This window comes from Hylobates moloch, unplaced genomic scaffold, assembly GCF_009828535.3.
Source record: "Hylobates moloch isolate HMO894 unplaced genomic scaffold, HMol_V3 SCAFFOLD_2, whole genome shotgun sequence".
Classification (NCBI taxonomy): Eukaryota; Metazoa; Chordata; class Mammalia; order Primates; family Hylobatidae; genus Hylobates; species Hylobates moloch.
Genome location: NW_026652277.1, coordinates 144,749,644 through 144,775,874, shown reverse-complemented (window position 1 = coordinate 144,775,874; position 26,231 = coordinate 144,749,644). Strand labels below are relative to the sequence as shown.

At 40.8% G+C, this 26,231-nt stretch overlaps 1 protein-coding gene and 1 long non-coding RNA gene across 3 annotated transcripts in view; one reads left to right on the top strand and one right to left on the bottom strand.

The window, feature by feature from the left end:
- The window catches only part of RSPO3 (R-spondin 3), an 80,694-nt gene extending 71,912 nt beyond the window's left edge, over positions 1-8,782 (bottom strand). Inside the window, exon 1 of one of the 2 annotated variants that reach the window (XM_032158592.2) lies at positions 8,163-8,782. In XM_032158592.2, coding sequence (XP_032014483.1) covers positions 8,163-8,259 — 97 coding nt within the window. In that variant the 5' untranslated portion in view covers positions 8,260-8,782. The remainder of the gene's footprint in view (positions 1-8,162) is intronic. The other variant, XM_058435544.1, reaches the window with a different exon arrangement.
- Positions 1-26,231, top strand: part of LOC131382877 (uncharacterized) — a 202,721-nt gene that overhangs the window by 146,497 nt on the left and 29,993 nt on the right. The window lies entirely within an intron of this gene.

The following is a 26,231-nucleotide window of genomic DNA, read 5'->3' as shown; positions in this document are numbered from 1 at the left end:
GAGCTAAAAAGCTGTTCTTTGCCATGTAGCACTTACACATACTTTGGCATATTGTTTCTTGTTGGCAAAATGTGATTGATATTTGCTTTGTGTGTATGACAGCCTTTGTTGAGATGACAGTGTTCTTACCTTTGAAGTCTCTTTGTAGAACAGGGGAACAAAACAATGAGAAAGGACTGCTCTTTTTCTTACCAACTTATTGAGCATATGTTAAGAAAACAGTGTTCTAAAATAAGCAGCTCACAAATTCTGTTATTTTATATTGTGTGGTAGTGGTTTGTATTATGTGGTTATAAAATGGGGGCTGCTTTACCACTTACTCTCAGGAATGTGCTTTGTATTGGGGTATAATTATAAATATGCTTACCAGCTAGTTTTCTAAGGACAATTTTTGGGAGTGAATATAGCACATTGCATTACTGTGTGTTCATTTTAGAAAGGTGTTTTAAGGTAACTACATCTAATCCCATGCCCATGCCAAGTGCAAAGAAGAGGACTAGGAGAATAAACTGCTTCTGATACAGAAGCCCTAAAAATAGGAGGAAAAAGAGGGAGAGCTTAGGGGGCTGACTGTTACTGAGGCTAGACAATTACTCAGTGGGGATGTTGTAGAAGTGATCCCACACTGTGTAGATGGACTGGATTCTTTCAAGTTTTATCCCTTCCAGAGATTCTCTTATATTAAGAGAGCACACTTTGTAGAGAAATCTACTTAAAAGTAGAATGCTACGGTGATGAACAGATACTGCACCCAAATTCAATGGTTCAAAATTTTATTTTTGTACCTTATGTAAACTTGCCTTTCATTATCATAGTTTCTCAGGTCTCCTTATGCTCTGTGGCAAAGTTCCACAGGTAAGAAGTCTTCTAAGTGCAATTTTCAGCTGCAAGATTTGGCAACAACAACTACAGCTTATGATACCAGTGACCATCCTCTTATGTAACACAGAGAGTATTATAAAAACCATAAAAAACCACAGTTGAAAATGATATATTAAACTACTTAAAATAGGCAAGGTACCTTAATGTAATTAATCTTATTTTGACATTACCAAGAAGAGTGAGTCTCGATGTCAGCACAGCACACATTTTTTACACCCCTATATCAGTAGAAGAGCACACACTTTTGATAATAGTAAACATCATTTTTATGTGAGTGACTCTAAAGTACTTGTGTTCAGCTCTAACACTCTAATCCCAGGTGTTTTGAGTTTTGAGTTCCTAAATGTCCTACTGGCTCCTGAAAAGAGAAACAGATTTCCAACAAGACCTGCTTCTCCTATTTTTCTTTTTGTTGATCGTCATCATTTTTCCATTCACCCAGACCTGAGTCCTTATACTCCAAAGTTTATTGCCAAATATGGGCCTCCATCTCTTTCCCTTTCATATCCAATTAATTGCCAAGAACTACTGATTTGATTAAATTATCTGCTGTATATACTCTCTTGTGCAATCATTCACTATTGTAGCCTAGGGCCTTATTTTCTTAAACCTGGACTATTGTAAATCATCTCTTCCTCATAACTACAGGCCACCTCTGAAACCCTGCCATGCTAGGGAAGCTCTGAAGTGACCCTTGAGTCAGTATTCTGATCCAGCTCCCTAACTCTGAGCCTAAGGACAAGATGGGGTAGACTGAGTATGCTGATTGTTGCTGTGACTATGGTTTTCAGACAATAAAAAATGTGAATGATGAGGTATATCATAATTAATTCATTATCCACATTGATCACTTACTCATTAACCTTTATGTGATGAATTTACTTATAATCAATGAATGTTTGTTTGTTTGTACTCAATCTTTATCTGTTAAATTTAGTTGAATAAGACAAGTTATTATTTAACTCCCTAGTTGTGACTTATATTCTCATACCAAAAGATTAAATGTTGAGGAGACCGTAGGGATCACTAGATCTAAGTTTTTGATCAACCTCCTCATTTTGCAGATGAAAAACTTTAGCTTGGTATAGTAAAAGGACTTTCTTGGGTTATTCAGGCATTAGCAGCAATGCTAGATCTGGAACCTAGGTCTTCAACTTCTGAGTCTACCTTTTCTCAGCATACACTAAGGAGCCTTCTTTCTCAGGTCTCAGAGTCTACCACAGACTTATGATACTTGCAATTAATTAAATTCTAAAGGTCAAATGAAACATTAATAAGGCGGTGTTTTGAAGAGTAGATTAGATGTTTGCATAAAACGTAAGGACAGTTAAAAGCCACTAAATATTTATTTAATTGGACAATCATATTCTTTAGTACCAATGAATTTTCTCTAAAAAAAATTCAAGAAAAATTTTAGCTACAGCAGATAGCACCTAGGTCCCTTGCCAAGATGACAAATAAAGCAGAAATGCTCTTATCAGATAAGAGGCACCTGCAACCCTGTTTTTTAAAAATAAAATTTAAAAATTATTCAAACAGTTCAAATGTGAAAAGAATTCAGGTATTTTGCTTAAAAGATCCATGTTACTGAAACTTTAGAGCAGAAAACGGGATTCTTAGCAATCGATGACATTTAGATATTTAGCATTCTCAGCACCCCCACAGTCTTTGAGAATGGAATGCCCAATTCTTTTCAGTATTGCTGGATGACTACTTTAATCAGAATGCCAGTAATATTCCTGAATGGAAAGATCTGATGGGCAGAACTGGAGAAACAGAAAAGATGGCTAGCATCTTTTACATATGTATATGCTATACTTCATGTATTTAGTTATAGTTGCAAAGCATTTCAAATTTACTAGGTTGTCAAACAGATATTAAATTTTAAGATATTCAATCATGTGAAACCCTGAGAAAAATCTCTAATTAAGAAAGCAATTTACATTTGCCCTTAAAATGAAAGGCCAAGCAAAAAAAACCCCTGCAATTTATGATGCAACATTTTTTCAAATTATTATTCTCAAAAAAAAAAAAAAAAATGCCAGCACAGGATGCACTGTTAGAAGAAAAGTCCTAACCAAGTCAAACACATAATTTCAACACACTGTCTTGCATGATCCTTACCGTGCTCTTAAAACTGAATGATGTTTTCCTAATGGTAACCAAAGTTTTTTCTTACATTTCATGAAACACAATATCCACTCTGATGGCATTTCAAGAATTCACTACTTGGAAAAGAATTTGTTTGGGGTGGGAATGGGATATGTGAATTAATAGTGAAGAAGTAGGAAGGGAGAGATCAAGACATGTCCAAAATGAAACATTTAGATGGAGACAAAGGGGAAAAGACAATTTGGCAAATCAGTATATCTAGAATAGTTTTATTTTTTGATAGCTCATTCTTATAGTTGCAGAGGTGTATTTTGGTCTTAACTCCACATAGGGCTCTGACAACTCTACATAGTACTCTGCCAACATTGCATAGGATTCAAAAGAATTATTTACAACTAAAAAAAAATTAACCACTAAACTAGAAAATATTTTAGACATTTAGTAGCAATCTGGAGATCTCTGTTCAGATTCAAATAATCTAAAATAATCAGATGTCTAATAAATTCATTTTGTAGCAATGTAGCAAGGGTTTCCCCATAATAACTCGAAAATAAAATTTTACTACACGTTGTAATTTCCATTCATTGCTTTCTGGGGACCTAATTTGTACAATATTAAATGCCAGGGAATTATTTAATGGAGAAATGACTTAGTAAAGCTTATCTGTTTGCAAGTTCAAATACTCTTCATATTTCATGTTTAAAGGAATATTGAAATAACGACATTAAATCAGTTTCTTACTCATTCTTACATTCTCATTACTTGAGTAACTTGGGGCTAAAAAGAAGGTATTTTAAAATTACCTTTTCTAACGTTCTTGTTAAAATCCTTCTATAAAAGTAATAAACAGAGAATTAAAATAGTATCACCATGGGATATTTTGAGAAACAACCCTGATAATATAATGATGATTAAATTTGAATTCACAAAAATGTTTTTCCTTCCATTTAGATGTTGCCACTACTGCATATGAATTTGCATTTGTCTTGATTTATACAGCTATTACACGAAGTATCAAAGAATACACTTTCTTCAGCAAATTCTATTCATGTCTGTATCTTTAAAACATTGTTACTCTCAAAAATAAGGCAGACTGGTGACAAATGTAGACAAGTGTGAAAAATACATTGTAGTCAATATCCAAACCATATTTTCATTTGAAATTAATATTACAAAATGTAGAGTAGAATTGAAGATATTTCTATTTTATCAGTTAACTTGTTATTTTCCAGGATTGACAACATAATCACAAAGAGTGTGTCATAATTTCAAAGACTGGCTCAACATCTGAAACAATGTCATGAGCAATGACCAGTACATTCCAATAGTCTGTTTTTATTTTATTACCATAAAAATTATTTTCTTTGTATTCTTTCTCTCTTTCTTCAGACTTCCTTATGAAAGACTTGTGAGGTTTTATAGATTGTGCAATGAGTGCTTTTAAATTATTATGCATATAATGGCTTTTCAAAACTTGCATTTATCTAGAGTCTGAACAATTAAAACCCAGCTACTAGATGGCATCAAATAAAAAGGATGCTAAATGCCATCTGATGTTTCTAACAATAACCTTCTGGCATAGTATAATCCTACAATATCTTCTAGATAATCGAATAATATATTCCATTTAGAAAGCTTTACTATTAGATATTTAATTCTTTGACATTGATCACCATGTGTAATAAATAATAATATCAGCTCAAAAATTTCCAGCCAAGGAGAACAGTTTATTCTCTAAACCTATTGAATAAATGGTGGCCTTGAGACCATCTAATTTATTACTTAATAAACCTGATATCTTCTCTATGACAAGAATATAGAATAAAGGTATACATAACTGTGAGATTCATGGCAGGAGACAAGTTCCACTTGCTAGATATATGGAATTATGTAGGTTACTGAGCCTCTAGTTCTCAGGCCCTTTCTTTTGTAAGATGGGAAGATAAGTACCTGCCTCTACACTTCAGTGGCTATTTCAGGGCCGAAGCAACTAATCCAAGTGAAAATGTGAGGCCCCACTAAGATACTGTGGCTATGATTATGGCAAAAAAGTACTTCTTAATGTTATTAACACACAGTCTGGAATTCAAAGGTTGAGTCATTTTTAAGAGCTGTATACCAATTCAAATAGATAAGAATTTACTGTGTATTTATTCACCCATAACTAAATAGACATTTTAAAGTACAAGAGTCTTGTCTTAAAACATTGTTTCTTTTATGAGAAGAAACACTAGTTTGTAATAACTAGGATCACTAGATTATATCAAAGTAGAGACAAATGGGATTACAGCTGTTTTAGGGAAACAGGAGAATACTAATATGGCTTTATTTGCTATTTCTGAGGATAATGCATGGTTCTTTGGACATGACAATATTTAACACTTCAAATGAATGTTCTTGTTTACAAAAAGCTTTCCTACTAAAACAATCAAGAGAGACCATTAAAATTTTTGTAAAACAGTTTTTAACACCTTAATTTTCTACCTGTCATATCTTTACTGATGATTTTAAGCTTAGGAAATTGAAACTATATAACTACAGGCCAGAAGATTCCTTAAATATTCACTTAATTGTCTCTTGAAGAAACAATTAGGATAGCCAGCCTCTTTTGAAAACACGTTTGACCACGTTTTCATTTTAGAAACTTTTCCTAGTCCTTACTTGAGAAACAGGAACTGTGAATTGAGTCTTTTTATTCGTTTTTTTTCCCCCAGAGATTTCAAAACAAACGGTATATCTGAGTTTGTGCACATGCAGTTTGACCTTGAGTTTCTGGGCATTTAAAGAGGACCTCTCTACCCTCCACCCCTTCCTCATTAAGTCATACTGCACCTGCCAAGAGTCTAGTCTGTCTCCTCCGAGGACGCAAGGGGTCGCCCCTCTACCAGGATTGCACCAGCAAACCAAGCCGCAAAGGCAGACTCAAGTGCGAAGGAGCAAGAGCATCGCTGTGGGTGCTGTCTCCCAGTCCCACTCCCACAGAAAAACTGGAATTGCAACCCAGTTCCACCCATTCCCCCTTTCATCCCCTCAACACAAACAGAGGTCGCCTTTGACTTGGCCTTGAGATGATTAAGGCAGATCGAAAAGCAGTTTGCCTTTTGACTCCTCTCGGCCCAACCTAGAGGTGCATCATCCCACAGCTCCCTGAGGCAGCGCCCGGGGAAAGCTTCCTGCGCCGTGGTCCTCGCTGGAGGAGGTGGGCACAAATGGACTACAAGCTTTCTTTCCTGTGTCTTCCTTCAGAATCGGGGGCCCCAAAACTGCAAAGCGAGACGCCTCTGACACTCAGTACCCTGTCCCTCCTTGACAAGTGTGTGGCTGTCAGTCCGGGGGTCCTCGGTGGGGGTAAAGGAGAGAGCGTGCTCTCGGACGCCCAATGGGCACGGGCTGGAAGAGAGGATGGAAAGCAGAGTGGGTTGCGCTTCAGCCCGGGCTCCCTATGCCCACTGACCCCGAGATTCAATTCCCCGAGCCAGACCCTGGGAGGAGAGGAGGCGGGGACCGCCAGGCGAGTGGACACCGCTGAGACCCAGGCCTCCCCTTCCGCGTGCGGGCCGGAATGAAAGAGTGGGTGGGGAGTTACCAGAGTACACACACCATTCGGAGGCCAAGAATAATAAATCGGATGCCCTGACATATTTAGTTTGGGCTCTCCTGCCCCCTGCTAGGAGATCCTAAAGGCGGTGAGGCCCGGCCAGGGCCCCTGTCGCTCTGGCCCTGCCACCTTTTTTAAAGGCAATTTTCAGGTGAATCAAACCTTGTCTGGCCGAGGCCAGCAATACAAAGGGAGCTTTCAGGGGACCCTCATGCCCAGGGGCAGGGCAGGGACAAACAGCGGCCGAGAAGCGATTACTAAATTTCCATCTCACACAAGCCGGTGTTGTGTCCTTCGCGCTGCCCCGACGTCTGTCCCGAAAGGCTTCCCGGGCGGGACGCTGGGAGAGGGATCCCCTTGGGAAATCAGGTGGGGCCGCTGGGCATGGGCTGCACGCCGCGGAGGTGCGAGAGCCCGAGTAGCAGCATCGCTTCCTGCCCCTCGCGAGCTCCAGGAGAGGTTTCCTCCTCCCTCTCCCCACCAGCGCCCCCAACCATAGAGCCAGGGTCGCCCCTGCTCTGCGATCTGCGAAAGGACTCCCCATGGGAACACAGACACTAGAGCAGCGAGGGCGCCAGGCTACCCTGGAGCGAGGAGAGGTGACACCTTCGCATCTGTCCCTTCATCTCGGGAAGATTCTACCTTTCAGACAGACCAACTCAGGTTGAGGCTGCCGTGGTGGTGTCCGCTTAATTCCAGCTAGGACACTGTCTTAAGAAGCCATCACAATCCAACCCTCCAAATAACAGCACTAAGGGCAGTGAGGAGGCGAATCTTTAGGGAGACTCCACTCTCTGTACGTGTGTGTCTCAGGGAGACACACATGAAAGGGCCAGAGATGGTACAGACGCTCACATGTGACAGTCAAGAGAGAACCTGGGAACTCCGCACCTCCGGCTCCCCACATCTGGGGTTCTGCTGTCTTCAACCCTCGGGCGTGGGACGTCCGGCAGCTCTGCAAACGCGCAGACACGCGAACCCCATCGCCTCGCTCGCCCTTTGGCTCCGCTGATGCGTGTCGGGGATGCGGCCGCGCAGGCGCTCGCTCCCTGGCTTCCTGGCCGGGTAGCGGGCGTTCGGCTACCGGAGTCCAGCCTAAGAGCCCAGCCGAGGTCTCCCCGCACGAGGCGGTTGCGCTAGGTGAGCGGGTACCGCGACCGCGCCTCCCTCGGCATTTACTCAGCGGTCAGGGGCATCCTGCGTCTGGGCGTCCCAACTGCCTTCGGCTGGGTGCCCCTGTCCGATCCTCAAAAGGAAAGCACAAATCCCGGGTGCGAGTCTAACCCAGGACCGAACTTTCCCGCGAACCTGAAGTTACCATGGGGCGGGAGCCACCTTAGCGCCGCGTCCACCCGCCCCTCGCACCGGCTAGGATGCTGCGGAAGGCAGGGGCGCCGAGAGGCAAGGGTGAAAGACGCCGTCCATACCCCCAGAGCCCGAACCCACATCTCCTCTGCGAGGCGCAAGGCGGGAGGACCGCTGCAGTTGGGAGCCGGCTCCGGACAGGCAAAGCGACCCGACAGGTGAACGCGGCGGGAGGGAGCAAACGCGTAAAAAACCCTGCACTTACTTCTTCGCTGGCGCCTTCCCCGGGAGGCGTTTTGGCTGCCGATGTATTCCATAAAGTTCAAAATGATAAAAAGCCAAGAAATCAGTCGCAAGTGCATAGTAACCCAGTAATGCTTCCCTTCCTTTTCTCCTCTTTCTTTTGATTGTTAATTATATTTAATGTTTTTAAAATATATGTAGGTGTTAGGCGTATATAGAGAGTGCCCGAGCAGCGGGACTTCTCCTCTCACATCCGATAGGCGTGCTGTGATGGCAAGCGAAGCGGGGCGGGTGGACAGGGAAACCAACTATTGTACTTTCAAATTATCCAAGCACTGAACTGCGGCGGCTTCGCTGGGGTGGCTGGCATCGCCGCGAACCGGGGTTCCAAGAGCCGCCGGGGCGGCCGCAGGTAGCATGTTGTGCGGCAACTGCCGCAGGCGGGATCCGGGCGGGCGAGCGGCGGCGGCGGCGGCAGCAGCGGCGGCCCCTTGGGCTCAGAAGCTGCGGCGGCTGCGGCTGCAGCGGCGGGGGCCCCGGGAGCGCAGGGGAGCGGGCGCCGTCGGCACAGCGGCCATGGCCAAGGGGCGGCGGAGAGACCCCGAGCTGCTTCTGGAGTGCACGAGCAGGAGACGCTCCAGTGTTGGGCTGGGCTCCCGGGAGCACCACATAGGGGAGGAGGAGGAGGAGGGCAGGGAGGGTGGAGGGAGAGGAGGGCAGGGAGGGGGAGAGGAGGGGGGATGGCTGTGGGGGGCGGGGGGAGCTCGGGGGCGGGGAAGGAAACTGCTGGAGCAACAACCCTGAGCGACCTCAATAACTTTCAATTTCAAGAGGGAAAGAGGGAGCTGGAAAAGTACAGGCGTTGCGCTTTGGCAGAGGGACGGGAAGAGGCGCCTAAGGGGTCCCGGGTCTACAGCGCAGCATCTCTGGACACTGCAGTGACGGCGGGAGAACTCCAGCCAGAAGAATGGGGAAAGCAGTGCGTGCGAAGAGCCCCTCAGAAGGGCAGCTCCGGCGGGGAGACTTCGGCGCACTGGGGCTGGCAGGCAGTGTTGAGGCCGAAGACCCCCCACCCATCCCAGCTCGGCTCCTCTCCGCGGCCTCAAGCTCGGCGCACCGGGCTGTCGGTGGCCGTGTGCCCCTGCGCCCTTGTGCCCCCGCGCCCCCACCCCACCCTCAGCGCCGGCGCGCAACTACCCTCTGGGCAGATCGCTGGAGAGTTTCTGGCTGCTGACTTGTTCCCGGCTTTCCTGACCTTCTCCTCTGTTGCCTTTCTCCCTTTCTTTCTTTCTTTCAATAAAAGTGGCTGCAGTTGGTCACCAGGCGGGTGGTCGGGAGGAAGCTCTGTGGGTGCTGCCGGTCAGCTACTCTGAGGTTTACCTGCTCCGAGCGGGGAGGACCCAGAAGTGTGTGCGCTCAGGACCTTCCCATTGGAAATGCAGTTGTGCTACGGCTTTCTTCCAAACCAAGCCTTTTCTGTGGCTTTGGAAGATTCCTTTCCCTCTCAGACAATTCCCTCTATAGTCAGCTCGCCCCCCTTGGAGCTTTCTCTCCCACCCTCGGTCTCCCAGTGTTCTTGAGAGGATCTGTTGTACATTTTGATCTCGCATCTGGAAGAGTAGGAATAAGATTTGGAAGGATTTTCCCAGTCTTGGGGAAGGAAGGGGAAGGTCCACAACTTTCTTATCTTCCCAGCCCAAGTGGAGGCCCAAGGCAGCAGAGAGTAAGATGACCTGGCCCACCCAGGGATGGGAGAACAGAGGGCCGGCACCCTTGAGTGGGGCACACCCTGGCTGTCGTTAGTAAATGGTGAGCATTCCACGTCTTTTCTCCGGTAGCACTAGCCGATGAACTTTTCAGTAATTACTGAAGAAGTGTTTAGTCGAAAGTCACAAGGCTCAAGTGATTTTAACATAAGCCTGCCCTATGTATTATATTTAACATAATATCTGAAGGACTACACTAGCACTACAGGTTAACACAGCAGCAAACTTCTGGGAGGTCACTTTGAAAGAGTCCCTGATTCATACGTGCTTTGCTAATTTTTGTGCTCAAATAATTCAGTCTAAGTCAATTGCTAAAGCCTTGAAGAGAAGCAAGTGACACTTGCACTTCTATCTCCTTCCTCCATTTGTAATCCCTATTACTGGATTGCCTTCAATTTATGTAAATTAAGTATATTTACATGAATTAGAGCATTTTGTAAGTTTGCAATGCTGTGAATTGTATGTCTCTGGAGTCCTTTAGTGGTATATCTGTTATACATCCCAAAAGTAGGATAGAGGCAATAAAGTGGCCTGGATGCAAAAGGAAGGGAACTTGAAATATGCATTATTTTCAAGATGCTAAGAATTAGAATCTGAGAGATGGCCTTTTGATGTTAATTCTTTAATTAAATATCATTTATTATTTTACATGCTTGTGTTGGAATTTCGAAAGTAGGCATAGTTTCCTTTAGGTTTGATATTATGAGGAAGGTGACACCTCAGCAGGATTATGATTTTTGCCTTCTTTTTAAGAGTTCCCATTTACAACATCCCTCCTTCAGTGGTGGAACTTTTCTGTACATTGTATGCAAATGTGTGTGCACACCCCCACACACAGCCTTTCCATCCTTTATCTGTTGCAAAATGTCTAGTTATAAATGACTGAGTTTATCACTTTGAACCAGCAAAGTTACAGATAACAAGACAATTCCAATAATGATTATCCAAAGAAGAAGCCACTCTATTTTACTGTGCCTGTCCCCATCTGCTTTGCTTTCCTTCTTGCTAATACCTCAAATCCTGAATATCTGCACCATAAAACATGGGGGATTTAAAGACTATGGGAGGCTCCCTTTGAAAAGGACTCCAGAGACAACCTTTCTAATCCCGGATACTTGAGCCGGATGGGATGAGATTGCAAAGGGATGTGAAAAAGCAATTTGATGAACAACTTCAGAGAAATAAACATGAAGAAAGACATTTACTTTTCATTGTGCATTGTGCAGACATATGTTAGTTTGGATGAGAACAGGAATGGCAGTGTAGGTAAATAAACAAACCCAATGAGAAGCTACAGTTCCTGAGCCATCCCAGAAAAGAAGTGCTAGATGCAGTGGGAAGGGAAAGCTTGTCAAGGAATAAGCTCTGCTCAGAGGAAACATAAGGAAAACATTAAATAAACGAGGAGAGTGTTCTTTCTCTCTTGATGCTGTGCTTTAGAATAACTTTTTCCTGATCCATATTACCGTCGTATTAAATGTGTGTTTACTTGCCTGGCTGAGTTTTACGTTCCCTCAACTGTCTTAGAAGCTTATGAAAAGCATGCCATGGCATATTTTCTGCAACATAGTACCTTTTTTTTTTTTTCTTCAAACAAGAAAACAACACTCACAGAAGCCTGTGGCTGCCAGTGGATTTCAGAGCTCAAGCCTAAAGAAAGTTAAAAACCATAGGCTCAGCATAGAGGTCAACATTTGCTTATTTTTCCCCAAAACACATTAGTTCCAGGGAGTTTTGGATAACCAGGAGACTGGGAGACTTGGGCCAGGAGAATAGAATAGCTTTGAACAAAGATAGGAGGCTAAGCATATCCCGACTAGATACGGAAACTTCTCATCTCTCCTTCCACTTATTCCAACCAGGCAGTGACAACAGTAACAAGTTATTTTTATCCATTGCAGCAGTGGCACTCTAAGGAAAGAAAATGATTGTCATATTGTTGAATCCATACTGCAAATATGTGAAAGGGGGTGTGCTCCAGAAAGAGAGAGCAAGCCCAATAGTTTGGAAAGGGATATAACTAGTAGTGATGAGAGATGTTTGGCAAAGTTGGGGCTGACATCAGTCATTATACCACAGAGCGAATATGCAGATTCTGAAAATGCGCAGCTCTCCAGTTACTCAGATCTGGATGCATCTGAGTCAGTAAGTCAAACAGGGTACTGCTGGCGGGGTGTGTGTGACTGATGCAGCTAGAAGTCATCCCTGAAATACAGAGTGGGTAGCAGGATTTAAACACCACTGAAATTAGTAGATGAAGGAAAACTATTTTTAGAGAGAGAAAGAAAGGAGACAGAATTATTGTAGCAATTTAAAAAGTGATTATATGGTTATACAGCATTAAGAAAATGAGAAAATCAAGACCCGTGATGGATTACTTTCTGTCAACGAGAAAGAATGTTCTTCCTCCCAGATGAAGTTATGGGACATTTATGTAATTGTGGCAAGCCCCATCTGGTATGCCTATGTTTAAAACTTATTTCACAAATCAGTTGATTGCTGGGCTCACTTAAAATGTGAATATCCAATAGTACTCAATATAAAGAATTTAACAGCTCAGAAAATTTTGCATGATCATGGAGCTTTAGTACAAAGAGGCTGTATGTTGTAGTAAGAGGGCACTAAATTGTGAATCTAGGGATCAAGGTGAGTCCTCGTTTTGTACTTATATTGTTGTGTGTCAGGTTTCTTCATCTGAAAAATGAGGAAATTGAACTAAACCATTTCCAAAGTCCCTTTCAGCTCTGACAATAATGTAACTATTTCTAAGAAAGAAAGACAGACTTGTAATTGCAAATGTCAGAGCTATTTCTAGTTGTGTGACATCACAGCTTTTACTTACAGAATTGTGTTTAATTGAATAGGTCCAGATTTAGAAATCTGCTTTCAAACTTGTTGATTTTCTGGAAATGCCTAACCCATTACAAGAATCCTAGATGACTCTGGCCCAGCAAAGATAAATTCAGGACAAGTTCAATCTGTCTAGATGTCTGTACACTTTGGGACAACAAGAAAGAACAAATTATAAACTCGAGATTCTAGGCAGATTCCTACAGAGGCTAGGGAAAAGGACTTCTGCATCTCATAAAGAGAGCACTCATTTAGACCTGTTTGTAGGAATCACAGATGAGGGAGGAATGTGGATCTCACTAGAGCCATTCTTTTTATCTTTGTGTTATTACTTTCTTTTTTGGAATAAAAAGTTGGAAATAAAAGTCACATTTTATTTTTCCTATTCTTATCTTTAGATGAGGATTTATATCCATGTACCCTTCATCCCCAGAACCTCTTCTGAAGGTCAACAGTGAAGCTTGAGTGGTTGTGGTCACAGATTTAGGTTGAAGGGTTACTATCAAAGACATGAAAGTATAAGATACAGGCTGGGCACGGTAGCTCACGCCTGTAATTCCAGCACTTTGGGAGGCTGGGGTGGGCGGATCACGAGGTTAGGAGATGGAGACCATCCTGGCTAACACGGTGAAACCCCATCCCTACTAAAAATACAAAAAATTAGCCGGATGTGGTGGCACGTGCCTGTAGTCCCAGCTACTTGGGAGGCGGAGGCAGGAGAATCGCTTGAACCCGGGAGGTGGAGGTTGTAGTGAGCCAAGATTGCGCCACTGCACTCCAGCCTGGGCAACAGAGCGAGACTCTTTAAAAAAAAAAAAAAGTATAAGATGTAGAGTGCTAGATGAGGGATAATACCAATGAGTAATTTTTGCAGCTTCTTTTTCATGTATTATCTCAAAACATTGTCTCATAGATGAGACAACTGAATCCAGAAAGATAAAGTCACTTGCTTAAGCTTATAAGATTCTGGCTATTTTGTATTACCCCCAAATCTATTTTCTCTGCCCTCCCTGTCCCCCAAGAAGTTGACTTCCATAAACTAAATAACCAGAGCTCCTTTCCCCTGCTTTCCAGTTGCGTTCAGGCCTAGCCGGGGGTACCTGCGGGTGATCAGATCATGGGAAGGAAAAGTGATGCCACTCCTTCCCTGCTTTGGCATCATTTGCCACACCCTTCAGGAGACTACAGCCCTGTCACACAGTCCTTTTTCTGTGGCTTTAGCACTCAAGTAGGTTTCAGAATCACCATTTACCCTCCTTGACTCCTCGGGCTTAGGGATAGAAATGGCTTTCCCCTCTTTTTAGTTCCTTGGTGCCTCAACATATCCTCTTGGTTTCTTCAACCCTGTCTGCACTATAGAAAATGGCCATTTTATAAAAGTGTCTTTCAAAAATTCTTACTGAGTCCCTAAGTGACACAAAAGTGTCAGTGCTTGGACTTGTGACCAAGTTGTCTGATTTAATGCCAGTGCCCTTCCTATTATGTCGTCCTCCCTTTCCAGAGGAATGTACTCTGATTAAAACTAAGTTGTGTGAAGGGAGAGGGTCAGGGTATGTTACAAGCCAGGAAGGCTTATAAAGTAAGGAAGTGGGCACACAACAAACATCAGAGCAAGGTCATGGGCTAAATCGCCGTGAATAACTAGAATCAGAATGGCAAAGAGCAAAGCAAAGTTCATGTTTAAAATTATAGCCACGCAATCAGAAACAAGAAGTCACAGGAAAAGAAAGAGCAAGGGAGTCAAGAAACAGCAGCAGCAAAAGCTGACATTGATCTTAAAGCATGGTTTGACTAAGTCACTTTTTACTTATTTTTTCCTGTTAGGTCCGAAACGAGCCTTGCACAATCCACAGTGAGTAAGGGTAGTTTATTGGAAAGCATACTGAAAGATGGCAGCTAACGTCAATGTGCCATCCATTCATCCCATGAATATTTGTTGATGGTGCTTACTATGGGTAACTCCAGGCTACACACTGAAGCAGAGTTTTATGCATGGCCTTTAAGGCAAGAACAGGGAAGGAATTATATTAGGGGTTGTATTGGTGCTCAGATGAAAAGCAATGCTATGGTTTATGACAGAAATGAACTGGACACACCCAGCAACAAGCTTTAAGAAGTACCTATTCAAAGCTGCCATATTCATAAGCAAAACAGAATGAAAACCTCCCTCCACCTGTATATGTACTATTATTTATGGTTTATATCTGTTACTGCTGGTGCCACTTTGGGTAGCTACTTTTGGCCATCTGGCTACTTTTATTTCAGCACTCACTGAACATGTGGCAAGCACCATGCTAGGCTCAAGAGATACAAAACTAGGGACACTAGGCCCCTGCCCTCAAGGTGAATACCCTCAGTGAAGGAAGCAGGCACATAAACCATGTGGTAACTGCTATGTCATAAGGGCTCTGTGGTGTGTTGCGGGGAAAGGAAGAGGAACAATACTTGAGGGGCAGTGATAGTGGTGAGGAAAGAGATAAATTCTGTGTCTAAGATAATACAGCTTTTAAAGAACTAATGGTGAATCTTAATGGGGATAAGGAAGGATCCCTTCTTTTGCTTTAGACTGGCCCTGATTCAGAGGTAGGGGGGCAAGCTCCTTTTCTGCCTTGCTTTGAGGAGGTCAGTGGTCATGGTTGGCTACATGTTTGCTAGGGAGGCAGCCAGACTCGAAGAGCGGCATCAGGCCTCCTCCTCCTCCAGCAATTCCTGTGGCTCAGTGGTGATCTTGTGGGAGTGTGGTTCATGGCTGATACCTGTGTGGGGGTTTGTATGGGTTAATGATTTGACTGGTTTACTGTAGTGAGAATGCGAGCAGATTCCTCTCATGTGAGAAAGATGACATTTCATTTCCCCTGTTCCTACAAGTGTTTGAGAATGTTTAGAGTAACTACCAAAGAAATGAGAGCTGGCCTTTGTAAGTGTCTGGCTGTTCCCATTCTCTTGCCCCAACTCCATGCCCAAGCACTCTCCATACATTCTGGTATTCCTTTGGAGCATGCTCTCTCCAGACAGTGTTTTGTGCACCCATCCTTATCAAAAATCCCCTGCTGAGGCTCATCCCTTCTGCTTTCCAGCTCTCCCCACCCTAGAAGTTCCCTATTCTGAAATCTAATCCTTGCTTACTCACTAGTGATAAAGGGCTGGTTTAGCTCTGCCCTTCTCTCCTTCTCTTCCCCCCATATAATCTTTTCTTCCCAGAAACATATTTAGATTTCACTTTGGCCTGTGGGGTATGTCACAGGTGTGGGGGGTTTCAAGCCATTGTGAAAAAGCTCCAGGTGGCTGGTGGTCATGATATTTTTCCAATTTGGCAGGTAGTATTCTATATTTGTAGATAAGATTGCCTCACTGAGAAGTATTCTGCAAGAAGATAGAGGAGAACAAAGGACTTTCTTTCCAGGGAGCTTGTATCAGTTATGTATTGCTGTATAACGAACCACTTCTAAACTTAGTGGCTTAAACTATCAACTATTTATGGCTTCTCACAATTTTGTGTGTTGACTGACTCTCCTGCTGGTCTCTCCTGGGCTCTCTCATATGCTACATCAAGCTGTCAGGTCAGCTGACATCGCAGAGATAGCAGGCCTCTCTTCCCAGGTAGTATTACATCTCAAGAGCGTGGAGCTCTCTGGGTTCCAGAAGTGTGAGAGAGGAAGTTGCAAGGCCCCTTGGAAGCCCTACAAGTGTCACTTCTACTGCATTTTTTTGACCAAAGCAAGTCAAAAGACCAGCCTAGATTCCAGAATTTACCCAATAGACTTTATCTTTTGATAGGAGGAACTGCAAAGAATTGTAGGCTATTTTGAATCCACCCCAGAGCTAATGGGCAGGTTATTAACCTCTGTATAAAGCCAAGTGTGGAGCTCTTTGGCCAGTCAAAAAGTTGATACCTAATTGAAGCAAGAAAGCAAAACTGAGGTTTACCATATATCCTATCTGACCACCTATACAGAGTGTCTGGTTCTAGATCAGTTCTTTCTCTGAATTGAGTTTTAATTCTAGACTTGAAGCCTCACAATATCAAAGCAGTACAAAGGTCCAGGCCATTGCTGGGACAAATTTTCAGCTTTGGGTACATAAATAAGAAGCAATTATGGTTTGGAACTCACAGAGAAAAATCTTTGCAATGTTCTCATATTGGGGGAAGTCACAAGTGTTTTTCTTCAGCCTGCTATTTCCTTCCCTTTTCTCTTAAGAGCTAGGATAGTATTACTTAAGGTTTGTGAATATAATATAGACATCTTCTCATTGAAAAGAATCCCGGTGAAAATGCCTCCTTACCAGGAGGCCTTCCTTTTGTCTACTAAAATTGGCAGCAGAACTTATCATTTTAGTGCATAGAAACATGAAGCACTATCTCATTAAATTCCTTAATTCTAAGATTTAATGACATGAGGTACAATCATTTTGCCCTACAACATAGATTTACCTTAAGTGTTTAGGAAAGGAGGCAATTTAACTACTGGATTTACTTCCTCACTGTGACTTGATTCTCTGATTTATTTAAGAATGATATATTGGGTTTTCATGAGTTTTTGGTGATTTTCACCATTATGATCATAAGAATCAATACTTTTTTAAAGTAACATTGTAAGTTATATACAATATGGCGTCTTTTGTCTTTTTAAAAAAATACACAGTACTATGGTTTGAATGTGCTCTCTGCCAAATTTATATATTGAAACTTAATCTCTAATGTGATTGTATTTTTAAAGGTAGGGCCTTTGGGGAGGTGATTAAGTAATGAAGGCTCCACTCTCATAAATTGGATTCATGCCCTTATAAAAGTGGCTCCAGGAAGCTCCCTTTGCCCATTGTTCCATGTAAAGGCACAGCAAGGAAGTGCCATCTTTGAAGCAGAGAGCAAGCTCTCAGCAGACAATGACTCTGCTGACACCTTGATCTTGGACTTCCCAGCCTCCAGATCTGTAACAAATAAATTTTTGTTGTTTTATAAATTACTCAATCTAAAGTATTTTGTTGTGGCAGCCCAAATGAACTGGTATACTAGGTATTCAAGGACAGCCTGGTTTCTAATAGACAACTAATGCCTTGAGGATTTCTCCTCCAAATAATTATATTTGTATGTGTAGCTTGCTTTCTCTCTGTTCATGTATATTTGTATTTTTCCTCTACTTATTTTTTAGCATTGTTAAAATTATTCACATCATTATGTATACTACTTGAAATCATCACAATTAGAAATTTATTTTAAATGCAAATATTCCCAAGAAAGTTAAGAATGGGTGAATTATTTTAGTTAGATTGTTTCCTTCTGAACACACCTCTGAAAATTTGACAAGGAGAGAAGGTCTGACCTGTTTATGGGAATTATGAAGTGTGAGTATGAGGGAGACCTGTGTCTGATAAGGACACCGAGTAACTAAGGGAGGTGGAAAAGTGAGCGCAGAAGCAGAAGCTGCAAGAAAAAGCAGCAGCAAAAGGAACGGTGTGAGTGTGCTAAGGATGAACTTAGTAAAAGGATGCACTTAGTTTTCTAGAGATAGTTTTATGAAGTATTAAGAAAAATCTAAATTTGACACATTATGGCAACCTCCTAAACATAGGAGGAGATTGCATAAAATATTATATATAAATTGTTCTCAAAACAATGACATAAATTCACCTGATATTTGACATGACATAGGAAAGAAGGAAAATTACCCAGAACATGCCCTAAAGATGGAAAGTGGGTGAGTATATATTATGGAATGCAAGGATGTGGGGCAAAATACATATAGTTTCTTTTTACTCATTTTCTTTGAAAAATTAACTGTTTTCAAAATTGCTGCTATTACTCATACCTGTTAGTGAGGACTGTATGAAAGTATTTTCTCAGCATGACCATCTTCTAAATGCCTTTTTGAGAGAAACTTCAGTGACAACATAGACATGTTTGATTGGATACTAGTACTTATGTTACCTTCTTTTTAAAAGAGTGTCCACCTAATAAAAATGTTTTGTTTAATATATAGCCCTGAAGTTTAATATTCTAGATTGATTAATTTGCAGGTATTCGTTTTTAAAATGTTAAGTGGACATATTTTTCATTCATTGAAAATTATGTTGCCTTGCAGTTATTGTCTACGTACTGAATCAAGGTCATTCATTGTTTGGGGGTAAGGGGAGATAACTCCTAGACCACAATTTCACTATTGTGCTTTGAGTCTCAGAGCTGTCTTCCTTGAATCCCTAGCAGTTAGTCTTGCCATGGATTTGTTTAGAGAAGGAGATTTCTAAACTCCAAGTTTCCTTTATATATACCAGCAAAGTTTTGATTCCAAATATGCAGTTTCACTGAAAGCCATAGTGTAGTGAGGAATCAGGACTGTAAAAAGTGTCCTTGTCAGAAGGAAGAGGAAGTGAAGAACCTTTCTGGAACTGGAGGAAAGAGTGGGAGTGTTGGGCAAAGAAATCAGACTCTAGTCTACTCTTGACAATTGATCATTCATATCTCTTTTTATATAGAAGGAGTAGAATTATTATGCACCTTTAGGGCCTTGTGTAAAGTGTTCACAGAGAACTAATAATCAAAGGTAGAAGATGAACTAAAATTACCCCTGTGCTGGTAGAAACTAATATAATTGTTCAAAGGCAGATCTGCCAGGGGCCAGAGACATCTTGCACAACTGTCAAGTATGGGTGAAAAGTGCTCAAAAAAGTTTTCCCTGCAGTCTTGGCCCTGGCATGGCATTGTGTGGTAGCCATGGGGCTGTTCAGCAAATCGTTCTGTCTCTCCTCAATCTGTTTTCTGGACACGTGTAGAGATTGCATTTCCATGCCTCTCCTTGTCACTTTTTTTTCTTTGAGATGGAGTCTTGCTCTGTTGCCCAGGCTGGAGTGCAATGGCATGATCTCGGCTCACTGCAACCTCTGCCTCCTGAGTTCAGGATTACAGGCACGCACCACTGCACCCAGCTAATTTTTGTATTTTTAGTAGAGACAGGGTTTCACCTTGTTCCCCAGGCTTGTCTTGAACTCCTGGCCTCAGGAGATCCACCTGCCTCGTCTTCCCAAAGTGCCTGTTACTTTTAAAGTTAGGCATGGGATGTATAAATTGAAAGAAATGAGACAGAAGTGACATTACTCACTTGAAGATAAAAGTTTGAAGAGCCAGGGTTGAGTTTACCACATTCTTTTTCTAGTGCTGTCGTGATCATAGAAGCATAAGACAGAGTGAAGCCGTTGTCAGACAAGGTCCTTGAGTGACTATGAACAGCCCCCTCACTCCCTGCCCGTTGCTGACCTATGCTAGACACAGCATGAATGAGAAACACAACTTTGTAGTTATCGGGCCACTGAGATTTCCCTTAAGTCAGCTTCTATATATTTCAGTCAGAATAGTTCCTTGTCTATATAAATCAGGACATGTGTGCAGAAGGGAAATAAAGAAGAGACAAATAAACAATTTCCACCGAAATACTAAAGCAGGAAATAATGGATAATTTACAGAGTAAGTTCAATAGATCCTTATTGATAGTGGGCAAGAGTGAACGAAAAATGGAGCAGCCGAGTCCGTTGGAATAAGATATATTTTCTGCAAAAAAAAAAAAGATATATTTTCTGTTGCTGAATTCATAGATATTTAAAAGTTAAATACAGAATGAATTATTTTATGTCCATTGTTGAAGAATGATTATCTTTAATACCAAGTTGGGAAACATATAGAACTTGAAGGGTCCTTGACAAATCAGTTAATCTTTCACACTTGGCAAATATTTCAGTTTGAGGCCACAACTCCTTTCTTCCAAAGTGCACTTTATTGATGTGATCTTGGCACTCTGGATCACTGGCTCAAAGGGGTTTCAGAATCCTTTATGTAAAGGGCTGCGTGCAGTCACTGTCAATGGATGGGAGCTGGAATATGGTAGAGAAATCTGTTTGCCCCCTGAACCTGAGGTAGGAGAACATTTAAAGCATCCTTGAGAGACAAAGATATATACTCTTTGTAAAGACTTTTTAAGGAAAGAATTTTCCCTCTTCTTTAAAGCTTTCAAAAAGGTAGAACAAATTTTATTTCAAAAAATATTTTATTTCCCTCTAATGGCAGTTTATTGCAGCGTAAGTTTTCTGTACTGAAGTAAAATTTCAAAAGCAAATTGGAATCTTTGTCTAGAAACTGGAAAAACTTTTGATTTTTAAGAAAAAAAATCTTGTTTAATTTGACTTATGAAATTCATGGAATTCTAGATCTGAATGTACTCTCAGAGATCGTTAGTATACATTATTTTATTTTGACTGAGACCTGAAAGATTAAGTGACATGCCCAAGGCACTACTGGCAATGCTGAAACTAAAACCCACTCCTCCTCATTATTAGTTTTATATTTTATTGCACCACCATTCTGAATGCTGTTTTGTTCAGCGTTCAGTGTTTAATCAGTCATTCTACATTAGAAATCCATATCCTTGTTTTGTATCAATGGAATCTGAGAACAACTCATTTATTCACCAATTCATTCATTCATTTACTCACATTAATTTAATATTCCCTTGGTGCCTATCTTCTTTGGACATTGTCCTTAATCCTCATTGTTATTTCAGACTAAGAACACTTGATAAAGTTTAAAACAATTGTGAATGTATCCATTTCGTAGGGCAAAACACTTTAATTCTGGTTCTTTTAATAATTCTTCACTGACTTTCATATACTTCTTATTGCAAAGTTTAGGGTCAAGTAAGTTCTGAATGTAATAGAAAAAAGATCTAATTTTTCTGCATTTATTTTGATTAAAAAACCAATATTTATTATTATAACTAGAGAACTCCTTATGGATTTGTTATACAAACTGACCCTAAGTTTTTTTTTTTTTTCAGTCATACTTAAGGAAAAAAATAACCACTTAAAGTAGTAAGGTAATGCATTTATATATTATCCTGTATTGGCACTGCTGAAATTTATTTATTTCTTTCCAGATTGATGCAATGTATAAAAATCCCTTGGATTCTATTCCAACACTGCCATCAGTGAGCATGCTAAGTACCTACTATGTGGGCAATAAACTTATGTTTAAATGTAGTTAAGGTGTTAAATGTAGTGAGAATAACACCAAAGAAATGAAGGACCCAGGTCTCCAGGAGCACATAACTAAGTCATGAAGAAGACCTAAAGAAATATGTTAGTAACAAAAATGCTATTCTATTTATGCCTTTATTACCAAAAAGGAATCACTCTTAAACTACCAAGAAAAGAGAAGAACTAAGTCAGTTTAGTTAAAATACCAGTCTTTGAAGACTTGAGTCAGGTAAGCCAGGTTTTGAAGCAAGTCTAAATCTGATAGAGATATAGGGAAAGAGCAATTAGTATAGGGAGGCATTACTATTTAAGGGAAGGCTTGGGTAAGAAGTCTTCCTCTCTTTTTTGAGTGACCTGTCTCAATTGAATGACCCACTCTCTGCTTAGGTTCCTTCAGAAGGTTCAGCTTCACATTCAGCAGCATTTCCTGAGACCTCCTGTTCCAGGCCCTGTGCAAGGCACTATGGCATGTTGTCATATTTGTTTAACTAGTAGTTCTTCCCTCTAGATAGGTTGTCAGGTTATTCTTAACTTTTTCTTCCATGCTGTGCATCTTATTCACCCCTGGAATCTAAAATATATAAATAATGTGCGTGTGTGGGTGTGCATGTGTGTGTGTGTGTGTGTGTGGTGGGGAGGGAGGGTGAATGAGTGATCAGTAGCTTTAGCTCTGTCTCCATTCCCCAAAATACTCAGTTTAATAGGCCTTGCTACTTATAGGTAGTCCAGAGAGCAGAAGCACAGAGATCATCTGGGAGCTTGCTAGAAATGCAGAACATCAGGCCGGGTGCGGTGGCTAACGCCTGTAATCCCAACACTTTGGGGGGGCCGAGGTGGGTGGATCACCTGAGGTCAGGAGTTCGAGACCAGCCTGACCAACATGGAAAAACCCTGTCTCTACTAGAAAATACAAAAATTAGCCAGGCATGGTGGCCATGCCTGTAATCCCAGCTACTCGGGAGGCTGAGGCAGGAGAATTGCTTGAACCCAGGAGGCGGAGGCTGCAGTGAGCTGAGATCGAGCCATGGTGCTCCAGCCTCGGCAACCACAGTGAAACTCCATCTCAAAAAAAAAAAAAAAAAAAAAGAAATGCAGAACATCAGGCCCCACCTCAGACCTGCTAATCACAATCTACTCAATCATTTTAACCATTACTTATGCAGGTGACTGAATGCACATTAAAGTTTGAGAACCCTTCATGATATGATCATCTGAAAGAGCTTTTAACAGGACTATTGAGTAGGCTCAATTTCAACACAGTTAAGTCAGAAAGGCTAGTGACTGGGGTACCTGTGTAGTTTAAACACTCTCCAGGAGATTATAGGATGCACCCAAGATTGGGACACACTGCTCTGCTCTTTCCCAAAATGACATATAGATAAAAATTTCACAAATCCCTTGTAAACAAAGTAGATTTCAGAGTCTAGATTCAGGACCTACAGAAACAGAAATCATAATTTCCAGAAAAGAAAGCTGTTCATCTGTATATTTAATAAGCAACTCAGGCTCTATTTCTTTCATCTGGTGACCTTGTGGGAACTCATTTTTTCCTGTGTCCTTACATCCTTCACCAAAGGACAAGATGCAGTGGAGTCACAAAGTAGGGAGACAAACATGGAAAGGAAAGAATGTGGGATGAGAAATAGATTCCAAAATCTCCAGTAGGGTGGGGGCAGAGGTGGAGGTGGGACTCAAATCAGCCTGAATCCCTTTGTCACTATCAAGAGCCACTGCTGCACTTAGATGAGTGAATGATTCTCAACAACTGTAAATCTGTTTGTTTGAGAAAGGACTGGTGTTGAAAGGGCACATTTCAGAGAAGATAACCATAGTTTGGGGGAAGAGAGATATCAAATCAGAATGGTTAACTTGACTGAGAGTCTTCTGGTTCGTTACGAAAGGAATGAGTCGGTATTCTGCAGGACTGTGGGAAGCTGTCCTTTGTATTCTTTCTTTGCTTATGTGATTCTCAGTTTGAGGAATACCAATTTTGAGAATGTGTAGTCTCTCTACTGGTAAATGTATCACAAAGGTCAATAACACATTTCGAATACTGGTATTGATTATATTATAATGCATTATAATACATACTCATTGCATTTGTTCAATGTATCTGCTGTCTTGATATAGAGTACCAGGTTGGTTTGAGAAATTCGTTTTCATAAAATTAAGTTAAGTTGTATTTCAAGAATTTTTTGAGACCATGCATTGATTTATAGAATTATTTATAGTTTTATTTATATTTTGCAGTAGGAGAAATACCATGTGTTTTAAACATCTACTTAAAAAAATACGTGGAGTACTCTGCTAGGTGCTGCCGATAGAAAATAGAGGATAGCGCCTCCACTTCTGAAGTGCTTAAAATTTATTTGGAGTCAGAGGTGTCAGAACTTCTATGCACAAAAAATAAGTAACAGTGGAGCAGTGGATATGTTGACAGACAAATGGGAGATTTGGATGGTAAGTGTTAAAGGAGTTGACAATGCTGTTATGCCTATGGGCATTGTGCTTTGTCCTATCTCTAGAAAATTTGCCAGTGTGAACTAAGAGACTATTTTTTTACTTCATTACCAATTCTCACTGTAAAACTTTAATGATCATTTAACTTCTCTGAATAATAGCTGAATGCAAATGCAATTAAAAAACGTATTTTTTGGATTTCCTTTGGTGCTAAACTTAAAGGAAGTTTAGAGACACAATAAGTTATCCTTTGTAGTTTGAATATCTAGAGGAATTAAAAGACCCTAAGGTAATTCGCTTTTGTAATACGGACCCAAACTGGATATTTGGTTGATAACTATTTTCTTGCCTTCTCATTCTAGCAAGGGGTTGTGATTTCCCAACAAAGCCAGGGAGTTGCGAAACAGCAGGGCTTTGCTAGAGTTAGTAATTAATTAGGTGCTAAAAGAACCAGAGGCTCCGAGACATAGTGTGTGACTCAAAGGGATAAGAAGCACCCAGAATTTCAAACAAGTGTCACTTAAATAAACAGAAAGTCAAGTGAGTCCCGTCTGTGGAATGGGAAATGGTCAATTGACATCAGGAGCCACCATGCAACTGTGTAATACAATATTATAAGGATTAGTCACTATATTTTGCAACTTGTGCATGACTGGAGGTTTTTTTCTCAGTTCTGTAGAAGGTGAGCAATTATCTGCCTGGTAGAATTCACAGAAGTCAAAATGAACTCTTAATGCACCATAGTGTTCAAATAAATAACCAGTCCTTCAGAGGTTCCCACCAGCATGACTTTCCTCTACCCCTTTAATGTATATTAATCAATCAAGTTAATTATTAATATTAGTAGACAAGCCAAAGTACTTTACGAATCAACTAATAGCTGGGGACCCAAGGCCAAGCAAGAGCTTTCATGACTGGGAGAAGAATTCCAGAGAGAAAATTATATGTGGTCTTTTTGTCTAAAAGGAAATGTGTTTCTCCTATGGAGTAGAAGAATTCCTGCATAAATACAGATAAGTGTTAAGATGTTATTCAACTTAAGATTTTATGGTTTCTTTCCCATATTATTTCCAAGTTTCTTTACGTAACTATTTAAATTTTGAAGTGGTAGGTACTAAACACTGTAATAGGGTCTATCAACATAAGATAGTGGAAGATCATCAGAGCTCACAAATAGGTAAACATTATGTGTGTGTGTGTGTGTATGTATATGTGTGTATTTTCTTAAAATGTAGGTTCCCTGCAAGAATGGGAACAGAGAAAAAATATCTGATGTAACTTGATTATCCTCGAGTGAATATTATTCCTATGAGGGATTTCATAAACACTTTTTATTATAATTGATATATGGTACAGAATGCTTCAGTGTGACATTGAGAACATTTTTGTTATGTTGAATAAGTCTGCCTGAGGTTGAAAATGCAAAACATGTAAAACAACTCTTAAATGTATTCAAGTTTTAAGAGTTTAGAAGAATTAAGCAACTCTCTGATTTTGCGCTTTTTTTTGCAATATAAAATTAATACATGTATGTCTTGCCATAAAGAAACATGTAACTTGCATATTTACAAGTGAATATGTGTTCATCAGAGACACGAGAAGCCAAACTTCATTGAATTTGGTTAGTAAACTTTAAATTGTAGACATGAATGTTTCATGCCAGGTTTATTTGATTTGATGGCATATATTAAATGCTAATTCATTAAAACATTATCTGACTCATACTAAAAAAGCTATTACTGCAAATTTGGAATTTTTTTACTTTATATTATAGAACCAGTAGTTAATTACTTTCCTTTAGAGATCTCTGGTCCTGGCACTAGTAGATGAATGAGTTGGAGTTACAAATCAGTAGTTTACTTAGCAGAAACATTTTAGCTGTTTCCATTAATAAAGACTGAATATTGTTTTTTCTTTTTTTTCTTTTTAAGAAAACCTGTAGTTTTGTTTTTTTTTTTTTTTTTTTTTTTTTGGAGGTTGGGACAGATAGTTTTGTA